The 12198-nt window shown below is 61.0% G+C and overlaps 1 protein-coding gene across 1 annotated transcript; it reads right to left on the bottom strand.

Annotated features, from left to right (window-relative positions):
• Nucleotides 1-922: 922 nt before the first annotated feature.
• On the bottom strand, nt 923-11522 carry TSPO (translocator protein). The gene is made up of 4 exons (XM_045872372.2): nt 11423-11522; nt 3693-3909; nt 1888-2026; nt 923-1363 (listed from the first exon to the last, which is right to left on the bottom strand). The coding sequence occupies exons 2-4, from the start codon at nt 3875-3877 to the stop codon at nt 1175-1177; spliced, it is 513 nt and encodes a 170-aa protein (XP_045728328.1). The 5' UTR covers nt 3878-3909; nt 11423-11522; the 3' UTR covers nt 923-1174.
• Between the last annotated feature and the right edge of the window lie 676 nt (nt 11523-12198).

Consider the following 12198-nt stretch of genomic DNA (forward strand, 5'->3'; position numbering starts at 1 on the left):
CAGCGGAGGTGGAGGTGACAGCCCCTGCAAGAGAGCCGCCCCTTCTCGCCGAATGCGGCCAGCTGTCTCTCCCGGAGCTTTCCTACCATTGTAACTGGGTCCTGTCTGTGAGGAGAGGGCAAGGGGACGGGGAGCGCCCAGAGCACCCGGCCTGCCCAAATGACAGAGCAACACTCGTGCCCGTGAGTGATCGACAACCAAAAACAAAACAAGCCGCCAAAGGCCGGCAGGTGCCAGCGCCCCGGTGCCAGGCGGCCCAGAATGTGGGAGCGCGAAGCTGGAGCCGAGGTGTCGCCCCAGCGGGAGCCTGCCCACACGACAGGCCTCTGCCAGCCTCCCCCTCCCCAGCAGCTGCCTGCAGAGGACCTGGACAACCCAATTCAAAGCTGGGGGTGACACCTCCAAACGTGGGCAGGCCTGGGCCTGTGAGGGGCTGTGGTCTCCGGGGCCTGGACACGGGCCCTACTGCCGATTGGTGTTTACGGGGCTGCCCCCGGTGGAGTGAGGCTGGCCTGAGTCCCAGCACCCGAGGGGCAGGTCGGGCAGTGTCCCCAGCTCTGGGCCCAGCCCCATCCGAGCCGAGGCCAGCTGAGGGCCCTGAGGTGCCAGCCCAGGCCGACTGCGGGCCCACACCGTGCGCTAAGATTCCTGGAGGCTGAGAGAGTGGATGGGACCGAGCTCTGGGCCTGCCGCCCGCCTGTCTTAGAGCATCATAGCCAGGGTGTGTGCCCCGGGTCGAACCTGGGCAATCCGGGGCAGGCCACCTCGCCTCTTAGGGGGTCTTGGGAGGGGCCCGAGAAGCACAGGTAAGCGCTGACCTGGCCCAGCCTCATCTGGAGGATGCAGCCCAGGCAGATCCAGCAGTAGGATGAGCGCCCCTCCCTCCCCGCGGCCAGGGGTCCCACCCAAGTAAAAAGGCCACTGCCAGGAGGTTAGAAACTTTATTTCGCTTCTAACCTTCCGTGTTCCGAGAGCATGCTTGGGGCAGGGCGGAAAGCGCAGGACGCCGTTTCTGGGACAGAGGCTCGGCCTGGGGCACTTCTGAAGCTGGTGGTGACCCCCGGGGCTGAGACCCAGACAGACCCGCAGGCCGGAAGGCCATGGAAGTATAAGGGCCACCACCCGGGCAGCACCTGATGGGCAGCAGCTGCGGTCCTCAGAGGACGGGGCACTTTCATCCGGCGAGCCGACGGCCACCACGCCAGCCTTGGTTGTCCTGCCACACACAGTAGTTGAGTGTGGCTGCGAAGGCCAGCCAGGCCAGGTACGGGTAGAGCAGGCGGGCGGCTGGTGGGCTCACCCTGTGCCAGGCCACAGCCGTGGCTCCTGCCAGCCCACCCATCAGCAGGAGGTCCACCAGCGCCTGCAGAGACACAGGGCGGCGGGGACAGGGAGGCCTGAGGCTCCTTGTACTCACCGGGTGCGTGTCCCAGCCGGCCGCTCATGGGGTGCACTCAAGGGAACACTCTATTCCACCCCCCCAAGTGACCCCGTCAAGTCCCTCCCTTGGTCTCTGCCTCAGTTTCCCCTCTGTAAAATGGGAACAATCACCCTGGCTGGATCCATGCCACGTGAGGGATGCATGGCACCAGGCGCAATGTTTTCCTATACGATGGCCCCTCAACCAAGCTGGCAAGCCTGTCTGGTTCTGTGAGAACCCTGCAAGCTCCCTTCATCGGAGGAGAAGCAGCTGCGGGCTCCACGGGAGGCCACTGGTCCCCTAAAAGCTTCTGAGAGATGCTGACCACGAGCCGTGTGCCATCCCCGCCCCCGGATCTTTAGACCCTCACCCCATCTAGGATGTGATGCCCTCTGTCCCCCAAGGAAGGGCTGCTCCTCCACAGGCCATCTCCAGGGACCAAGAAGACCGGCCAAGGCCACACTTACCCAACCCATTTGTCGGCTGCCAAAGAAGAGGGGAGGCCATGCCCAGTTCAAGGCCAGCTGCCCAGCATAGAGACCCAGGGGAACCACAGCCTCCTCGGAGAAGCCCCCCAGCTCTTTCCAGACCATGTAGGAGCCATACCTGAAACAGAGGCCACCAGTCAGGGCACCAGCAAGGAAGAGACCATGTTCACCTACGGCACGACACAGTGGTGGCTCAGGCATGTTCTGCCACCGACCGTTCTGTGACCTCAGGGAACTTGCTTGACTTCTCTGGGCCTTCACCGCTCCCAGGATTGCTGTGGGGATTTGCGTTAACACCCTGGTGGTGCTTAGGTCAGCGCCTGGCACGTGGGACACTCAGTAAATATCTACCATTATTATCATCAGGGCCTGGAGAGGAAAGCATACGAGTGAGAAACAGGCTCCTAACCTAGCCAGGGGCGCCCGCACAGAGGACAGGACATTTCGGCTGGGCCTTCGAGGGCGAGTAGGAGTTTGCTAGGGGGAGAAACAAGCATCTACACATACTTAGGGGCAGGTGTGAGCCCCTGAATCGGCCTGTGGGCCTGGAGGGTGAGGTCTGGGGGCGCAGCAGAGAAGTGAGGCTAAAGAGGCAGATGGGGACCTGGTCATGGGGGTTCTCAGAACTACGAGGGCAGCAGTAACACCACTGACAGGAACAGCTAGTGTCCCCCAGCACTTACACATGCAGGCACTGCTCTGGCTCTTTCCAAGTATCAGCTCATTTCATCTTCATGATAATGCTGTGAGGTGGGCAGTATTATCACCCCCGTGTTACAGGTGGGGAAACTGAGGCACAGAGCAGCAAAGTGACGCAGATGTCTTGGCAGGCAACCGGTAGGTAAAGGCAGGATTTGAACCCAGGTGGCCAGGGCCAGAGCCCAAGCTCTTTACTCCATGAGAGATTTGACTTATCAGGGTCACAGGGAGCCTCCGCAGGGTCCCGCGAAAGAGAGACTAGGGTCACATTTGGGCTTTATCAGGATCGCACTGGTGGAGGAAAGCCAAGAGGGAGTGGGCAGGCCTGGAGGCTGAAGCAAGGAGAGGTAGAAACAGTGGTGCCTGGGCCGGGATCGGGGAGGAGAGAGCAGGACACAGGAAGAGCTGGGAGCCTGGCTGGGCAGGGCCCGGGACTGGCTGGGGGTGGTGCCCACGAGACACCCAGGTTGTACGGACTGTCTTGTTCCCATCAGAACCCGGAGGCATCCAGCCTGGCTTCTGCTACCTGCTCCCTGGCCGCCTGGCATCTGCAGCCCCACCCAGTACTGGGCTGGCTAGACCCAGGATGCAGGGAATCTTCCAGAAGGAGGGCAGGGAGCTGGCCTCATCTGTGGATGCAGTCCCCACTGGGGCCACCAGGGGGTGCCCTCCCCCGCCCAGCTCTTCCTTTCCTCCCGGGGCAATTGCAGGGGTGTAGTCCCAAGGCTTCCTGCAGGAGGCCCCTTGTCCAGTGGGTTGTCTTGAAAATTAACCAAGACCCTGGCACTGAGCGGATGCTCAACAAGTGGTAGCTACGAGAATTGTTACTGCCGCTGCCACTATTGGTCTTGGAGGCTGCCCAGGTCTGAACTTGAAACGCGGAGCCCGCCTCCCCCCGGAGTTTCGAAAACAGCCAGGGTGCCTGCGCCAGCTCCGGCCCGCCCCTCCCCCCCCGCTCCCCCTCCCCCCCCGCTCCCCTCCCCGGAGGAGGCGGTTCGGCCGGAAACGCTGCTTCCGCAGGAGCACGTGGAGGAGACGCTCGGTCCTGGGGCCTCGAGAAGGGGAGGGTGGCCCAGCCCACCTACCCCATGGCCGAGTAGAGGGTGCCCCAGATGGGGCCCAGGGCCCAGCGGGGCGGGTGCCACGTGGGCTTCTGCAGGCTGGCGTACCAGCGGAGGCCCTCCCCGCGGACGTAGTAGTACGAGCTCAGGAAGCCCCCCAGGCTGGGCACCAGGGTGAAGCCCACGGCGGGCACCCAAGTTGGGGCCATTGCTGCTGCGGTCACGGCTGCTCTGGAAAGTTCTGCGAGAGAAGACAGGGGTGGGGTGGGGGGCACTCCAGAACTGGGGCGAGACTTCCCCAAGCACTGGGCAGGGAGGGGCTGGGTTCACCCCGGCAGCCCCTGCCAGCCCAGTGCCATGGCTCCAGGGAGCACATTTCCACCCAAAAACTCCTGCCCCGCCCCCGCCCCCGCCCCTGAGGCTGCCCGGACTGGCAGGAGCCACAGTTGGTCCCACCTCAGCTCCTGCCCCAGCTGCCAGCGTCCTGTACTCTCTCTCTCACCCTCACCCTTGACCTTGGGTCTCCTGTCAAGTGACCCCTCTTCTGATTCAAGGTCAGTTCGTGTCCCCTCCACCCAGACGGCTTCCTGGCCCTTCCTCCCCAGGCCCACTGACAGCCCGGCGCTCCGAGAGGCCTGCATCGGTCCACACCCCGTGCTTTATGTTCTACTGCTTCTCATTCCCTCTCTCACCATTCCTTCACTCATTCACTGATTCATTCATTCACTCATTCAATAACTGGTATCACACAGAGCTTGGCTCAAATCCTGGCTCCCCACTACCTCCCTGTGACCTCAGGCAAATCAATTCAGCTCTCTGGGTCTCAGTTTCCCCCTCTGTAGAATGGGATATCAACACTGCCTGCCTGGGCCCAGCCCAGTGGGGGAGTATCCAGTTACACAGGTATTTTACCACCACCCTACAAGCCCACCCTCAAATCACCTTCCCTTCCCTCTGTCAGAGAGGGAAAGCCGCCTGCCTGGAGTCACACAGCACCCTGGGGCCAAGCTCTGCCCAGTCAAAAAGCTGCTCCCACCCTGACACCCGGGCTCACGGAAGTGGTGGGTGGGGAAGAACAGGAGTTAGCAAGAGTTCAAGGCTAGCGAGGGCCCGTCAGCCACCCTGAGAGTCTGGCAGGGCTCAGGGCAGGGAAGGTCCCTGTGTCAGGCCTGGGTGCTGCCACCCCAAGGGCTGGGGACCCAGTCATCAGGTCTGTCCACTGTGCTCATCAACTATGTCCCCTTCCCCAGGGGCCCCAAGGTCTGCTCGAGGACCTACTAGGCGCCCAGCAGTGGGTACAGCCCCCAGCAGGCTGAATTGCTTGTTGGGGCTGAGGGTCCAGAGTGACGGCAAGGGGGTGGGGGGTCCCTGGCTGGTCATCTCAGGCCAACTCTGACTGGACCTGCTGTAGGACCCTCAGCCCGTGAGCACCCCAGCTGGGACTCGGTTTCCCCACCATAAAATGAGGTGGCTGGGCTCCCACTGCCACACTCTGATCGTAACTGGAGAACCTGGAGGTGTTTGCACGAGATAAGAAGCCATCCAGATTGAGTTCAGCAAACCCGCAGCTTGACCTGCTAGGGTGGGGGCTGGGGACCCAGGGTAGACGGAACAGGAGAGTCCCTGCGAGGGGCACAGACCTCAGAAAGGGTACCCCCGACCCGGGATCAAGGAAAAGATGGTCCTGGCAGGACGGCGAGCACTTCCTGCAGGGGGACACAGGAAGGGAGAGCAGTCAGGGAATGACAGGCAAGGGTGGGCTGAGGGGGTCGCCTGCCTGCGGGGGAGCAGATGCAGGGAAAAGGCTGTGCTCGCTTTGGAGGCCCTGGGGGCCATCAGGGCTTCAGAGCAAGGGGTGAAGGCTGCCCTGGGGAGAGGGGGCAGCTGCCGCCTGGGGCTCCGTGAAGCCCCATGAGATGCAGAAGCAACCTTCATGCCCAAAAAAGCAGGGACCATGAAGGCCTGGTCAACCCCCAAATCCAGCTTTTGAGGACTCTAATAATGTGAAAGTTGTTCTCAACATAACGTTAAGCAAAGAAAGAGGAATATAAAGTCGACTACAGAATGATCCCAATTAAAAAAAAAAAAAACAGGGGCGCCTGAGTGGCTCAGTCGTTAATGAATCATGACCTGAGCCGAAGGCAGACGCTTAACGACTGAGCCACCCCGGCGCCCCAATGAGCATCATTTTAAACGGGACAATCGGAGAGTGTTAGGCAGCAGGTTCCAGCTCTGCCCTCTAGTGACTGACTGATTCCTCCCTCCTCGGCCTCGGTTTTCTCACCTGTGGAATTGGGACAGTCCCTCCATCCCCCAAGGTCAAGGCACAGGTGCACTGCGAGGATGAGCTCGCCGAGGGCTGGGCATGTGATGCGGGGGCCCAGCAAGTAGACGTTCCTGTCCTCCTCCCTCCCCTGCCCTCCTGCCCTGACCTCTGACCTTCCAGGGTGCACAGGACTGTTCCCGGGTGAGCGGGAGGGTCTGTCTCACCACAGTCGGGAGGCCGCTGGCCCCGTGCTCCTGCCAGGTGGATGTGGAGCTCTGGACACCGAGCCCGGGGACCCGGCCACCCAGCTGGGCTCACCAGCGGGCCACCTGGGGCAGGCTCAGGTCTCCTTAGCTGCTTTCTCATCTGTGTCACGGGGGACACAGCCCTGACCAGCCTGCCTAATAAATATGTTGGATCCACAGCAAAGTGACAGTGTTTGGGCCACCATAGGAGCTGTGGTCAGAGCCCTGGGCCTCCCCTGGAACGTGACATGGCTGGGCAGGTGGGAGGCCTTCACACCATCCTGACCCTCACATGCAGACAGGGAAACTGAGGCCCAGAAGCCGAGGGGAGGGTTTGGGGGTCAGGCACCGAACTGGGCCAGACCTCGAGTCTCCTCAGTGTGACCTTTTGTGCCTTTTCCCATGACACGGGACAGTCCCACTTTGTACCCACTTTGTTTCAAACTGATGGCCCCCCTCACCCTCCGAAGCATCCCTCCTACAGGCGCTCAAGGTGAATGCGGCCAGGACAAGACACACGGGCATCACGAACCCCTGATAAGAACCGCAGAGGTGGGCACACTTGCTGTGGGTATTCTTGCCCAAAACGCAAAACCCCAGCCTAATCATGAGAAAAGCCCAGACAACCTTGGGTGGAAGAACATTCTCCAAAACTGGTATGCCCACACTCTCAAAGGTGCCAAGCTCCCAGGAGACGAGGAGAGATGGAGGGAAAGGTCACTGAGTGAAGCAGACTCTGGAGAGAGAACAACTAAACGCAATGCGGGATCCAGATGTGGTATTGGGGTCCGCTCGACAGTTTGTGGGAAAACTGGTGGAACTCTGGGGGAGGCTGTGCGGGGGACTCTCTCTACTACTTTTTTTTTTTTTTAAGATTTTATTTATTTGACAGAGAGAGACACAGCGAGAGAGGGAGCACAAGCAGGGGGAGTGGGAGAGGGAGAAGCAGGCTTCCCACGGAGCAGGGAGCCCGATGCGGGGCTTGATCCCAGGACCCTGGGATCATGACCTGAGCCGAAGGCAGACGCTTAACGACTGAGCCACCCAGGCGCCCCTCTCTACTACTTTTGTACCTTTTCTGTACATCTAGGATTAGTTCAAAATAGAACATTAAAAAAGAAGTATCCTGGTTTGGCTAACAGTTCGCACTGTCCCTTACTTCTGCCCTGACCCCAGCCCCAGCCCCCGCTCCCCCTGCCCCCAGGGCCCTCGGGGGTTTTCTTCTACTTTTTTTAAATCGAGGTAAAATTTGCATAATGTCAAATTAACCATTTAGAGTGCACGATTCAGTGACATTCAGTACACTTCCGATATCAAGTTCCAAAACACTTTCGTCACCCCAAATGAACGCCTGTACCCACTGCAGTCACGCCTTGTCCCTCCCTCCCCAAGCCCCTGGTAAGCAGCAATCTGCCCTCTGTCTCTGTGGATTTACCTTTTCTGGACATTTCATGTAAATGGAATCATACAATACGGGGCCTTTGGGGTCTGGCTTCTGTCACGGAACATGTTTCTGAGATTCACTCACATTGCACCACCTGCCCATACTTCTCTGCAAGGTTCTGTGGGCAGGGGCACTCCTGTCCCCCTGCCACAGCACCCAGCCCGTGCCCAGGAAATGCCACACAGGACTTGCCCACGGTGCCCGCTGAGTGGACCCTAGAGCCCATCAACCAAGCCCCCTGCTGTACAGAACAAACCACGGCCCCAAGAGGGTGGTGGCTTCCCTAAGGCCTCAGTGACAGAGTAGGGTCTGAGCCTTGTGTTCCTGCCCCCACTCCCGCTGCCCCTTCCAGAGCCTGGCTGTGTTTGATATTTCACTGGGCCTTGGGGATCAGAGAGTCTGCCAGCCTGAAGGTCAGACCAGAAAGGCCAGATAGAGACAGCCCAGTCAGGGAGCTTCCTGTGGCCTCTGGGGGACTGCCCAGCTCCTGAATCACCCGACTGGGGGACCCACCAGGCTGAGTCACACTAGGCTGGGCTGGGTTAGCCCAGGCAGGCCTGAGAGAGATGTGCTCTGGGATGGGGTCCCAGGGAGGCCTGGGGAAGGTCAGGGAGCACCCATGACTGGGAAAAGACTTGGGATGCAAGCAGAAGGGCAAAGCCACTCACACACCCTTTCCTTCCATCAACATCAGACAGTGACTAAGAACCCAAATGTTGGCTTGCCTCCAATTTGTTTTGTAATCCCAGGCCAAAGCTCCTCTCTGGGCCTCAGTTTCCCTTACATCAGGAGGGTACAACTTGTCCTGCCTGCTTCATGGGGTCATCGGGAGGCTCAAGTGAGGACCAGACAAGTGAGGGGCTGTGGCTGTCAGGGCTGGGGCCACTCACCCCATTTCCTCTGGGGGAAGAAGCGGCCCCATGGCATCTTCTTCCAGGCTGAAAGACATCAGCCATTCAGGCACTGGATGCTAAGCGGGGCAAAAGGCTTCACACACAGCTCCACCCTGGGGCCACTCATGCACAAGCAATTCTGAAACAGAGGCCGAGAAGGGCCAAAGCAGAGGGCTCAGGACCTGGGATCAGGAGAAGGTTCTAGGCCTCGGGGGTGGTGCTTGGCGGCTCACCCTGATGCTCATACTTCACTTACTCTTCACAGCAGCTGCAGGGACGGCGACCAGCTGCTTCTCCCTGGGGGGCCCTGAGCCACACCCTCCTGGCCTCCATGGTGGACATTACTATTCCCACCATCCAGATAAGGAAACTGAGGCACAGGGAATCCCAGAATTTTCCAGATCTCTATGACTCTGAGGCCCAGAGCACCCCCACCCCTGAGCGGGGAGTCTGCTGGCCTCAGCTCTGGGCCACGAGGCCATTTACCTTGATACCTGTGTCACCTCTTTCTCTCAGCCTCCTTCTCATCCCAACATGGCACTTAAGGCCTGCCCAGAGGGCCGAGGGGGTTCCCACCCTACCACAGCGGTCACACCCTCTGCCCAGTGTCAGAAGATTCTTTCAGGGCCAGCACGTTCACTCTCTCCAGCCCCAGCACCAGTGTCCCAGCCCCCACGGGGCATCAGACCCCTTCTTAGCCAGGGGCAGCAGTAATAGGATCTGAATCCTCCCTGTCCCCCCAAGGGTGGGACTCAGGATCTCCTGTCCTTAAGGAGCTTCGCTCCTGCTCCCCGCCAAAAGACTCCAGACCCATTTCTGGCCCTAAGATCTCATCTCCCAGGCCCTCTTTTCCCCATCTGTGAAGTGGGGGCTCAGCTAGTGAGTCTCTGGGGCATCCTCCTGTTTCCAGAGGCCTCCCTATAGAACGTGGCAGAAACTGCACCCCAGACAGAACAAAGAGTTTGTTTCTCCGATTCTCTCCTCCTCCCCCCAGCCGTCCTAGGCCTTATCTCTCACCCAAGCCACCCGCTGTCCCCGGGACTGGTGTTAAGGCTCCTTTCTTTTTTAAAATGACTCACAGCTAATCCTCCGCCTTATAACCTCTGTGAATCTTTTTCATTATGCAAGACCCAGTACAACAGCCAACAGGTCAGGAAGGATCCATATCCAGCTGGTAACCGGGAGGTCTGGGACTGGGTGGGGCTGGGAGTGACAAGGGGGAATTTGCTCCGTGGAGAATGACTACTTTTTTAAACACAAAGAGCATATTCAGACACGGCTTGCACAATCAGAAGTAAGTAAAAGTACAAATAAAAAAAACAGATTCCAAAACAAAACAATGAAAAAGTGAAAGTGTATAGAATAAAAAGGAGGCTCCCTGCCTTGGAGCCCAAGCCCCTCACCTCACCCCTGAGCAACCCATGGCCAAGGTTTCTGGCCGATCCAGCCAGCTACTGTTCAGTCACTGACACAGGGGTACAGAGGACGGAGCAGGGCCTTGAACCATATGGCTCCCCAGCTATGTGACCCTGGACACGGGCTCCTGGGGGAGCCTCAGTTTCCCTCAGTTCAAAGGCTCCCCTCTGAGCCTCCCTTTGGGTGTGCTGTGCAGCCATCTGGAAACAGAAGGAGGCAGCCTGCCCCCCGCCCCCCGCTCCGTGAAGAGGCTTGCTATCCCCCCACCCCTTGCTCCTTGGGTCCTTTCAAGGCAGCGCCCTTGCTCCATGAAGCAGATATCCGCCCCTGCTGCCCTGCAGGGCTCCCCACTTCACCCCCACAGAGGCACCGGAGGCTCGAGGCCCACATTCTGCCAGCTAAGTCTTTCGGTCAACGGCCTGCTGCGTGCCAGGCACCCTGGCGCCCTTCTTGTACACAGCCCCCTCTGGCATCGTCTCCGAGCCCCATGACCCTTTGGGATCAGCCCCAGTCAACCGTCCCTAGGGGAGGCCCCAGCCCAGCCTCCCTGCCATTCACTGTAGAGCACACGGCTGGTACCGGGTCCCGCCGCACACTAGCAGGCCAGCCAGGCTCCCAGGCCAGGCCCGGCCAGCGGGGTGAACCCCAGAACTCTGCAGTGTGTTCACAGCTGGAAGCCCCAGCACCCCTACCGCTGCAGGAGGGGCAACGGACAGGCAGGTCCCAGGCCATCTTCTGCCCACACCAGACCCCTGTCCAGGCGACAGCGCACCTGAGCACTGAACTGGGACTCTTGGGACCCGGTTCTAAGATCCTCTGGGGCCTTAACTGGCTGTGTGCAAATAACCTCCCCAGGTGGTCTGGGTTTCCCCGCCTAGAAATGAAGAGTCTCAAGTGGACCAGGAGCCTGAGGTCTCCCGGGCATTTTGTGATCCTCTCGGTACCCCGCTCAGCCACTCCCGCCCTCCCCCTAACCCCCTCCCCCATCCGGCTTGCTCATCTGCGGAATGGGCGGGAGCCGGAGTGTCGGGTCCCTCGCGGCGGCTCTGCTTCCCGCCAGACCCGAGTGGAGGGGGCGGGGCGCGGAGAGGGGCGGGGCGCGGAGAGGGCGGGGCGCGGAGAGGGCGGGGCGCGGAGAGGGCGGGGCGCGGAGAGGGCGGGGCGCGGGGGCCGGAGGTGGGGCGGGGCGGAGCGGGGCCAGATTGCTCCAACTCACCCCCCCTTCCGAGCTCCCGCTCATCGCTGGAATGCCGCCGCACAGGATCCCCGACCGCCGGAGGTCAGGGCCCCGGCAGCCCGCCGCCCGGTAGCCGAGCCCCCTGGTGCTGCCCCCCGGTCGCCCCCTCGGGTCCCCGCCTCGCAGCTCCGGCCTGCCCCCTCCTGCCTCAGTTTGCCCTCGGGCCCCGCGCCGGCGGGCGGGCGCTGTCGGGGGTCGCACCTGCGCGGGGCCGCCCCGCCCGCTGCCCCCTTGGCGCCGGGTCCCCACTCACCAGCGATGAGGACGCGCTCCGGGAAGGCACTGCGCGGCGCGAGGTGGTGGCCTAGGTCCCCCGCCCGCCCCGCCCCGGCCGCGAGGCCCCGCCCGGCCCCGGCCCCGCCCGGCTTGGCTGGAAGCCGCGGCCGCCGGAGACTCGCTCCTCGCCTCCTCCCCTCTGCCTCTGCCTCCCCCGCCGCGAGAGGCTCTGTCGGCCCTGGTCCTTCCCGTGGCCACCGTCCCGGCTGTGTCGCTGTCAGGTCGCTGCTCTTCTTGAGCCTCACCTTTCCCGTTTGGAAAATGGGGCAACAGGGACCGACCTCAAAGAGGGGAATTACGTCGCCTGATAGCAAAGCCCTGAACACCCTCCCACACGGTAGCCCTGGCCCCCCATCGCCGGAGGAGCACCCTAGTCCCTTTAAGCGGTGCCCCGGGCACGAGGAAGGCCGGACTCTGAGTCCTTTGTGACTGTTCTCTCTGCCTCCATTTCCTCATCTGTAAAATGGGCACAACAGTGTGGGCCTAATGAGGATGCCACAGGGTAATGCAGGCAGGGCGCCCTGCAGACGCTTGGCACTCAGTGAGTGGAGACTGCAACCATCAGCGCCCCGAGCTGGCCTCCAGTTGGCCAGAGGCACCCTGATGGGCCCAGCATGTCCAGCCCCAGGCCTTGGACACCTCAGCTCATCTGCAGGTGTTGCCTTGTTTTCTTTTTTAAAGATTTTATTTATTTATTTAATTGACAGAGAGAGACAGCGAAAGAGGGAACACAAGCAGGGGCAGAGGCAGAGG

The sequence above is a fragment of the Mirounga angustirostris genome, unplaced genomic scaffold, assembly GCF_029215605.1.
Source record: "Mirounga angustirostris isolate CCGP_5_RB_7025 unplaced genomic scaffold, mMirAng1.0.hap1 SCAF_5, whole genome shotgun sequence".
NCBI classification, from domain to species: domain Eukaryota; kingdom Metazoa; phylum Chordata; class Mammalia; order Carnivora; family Phocidae; genus Mirounga; species Mirounga angustirostris.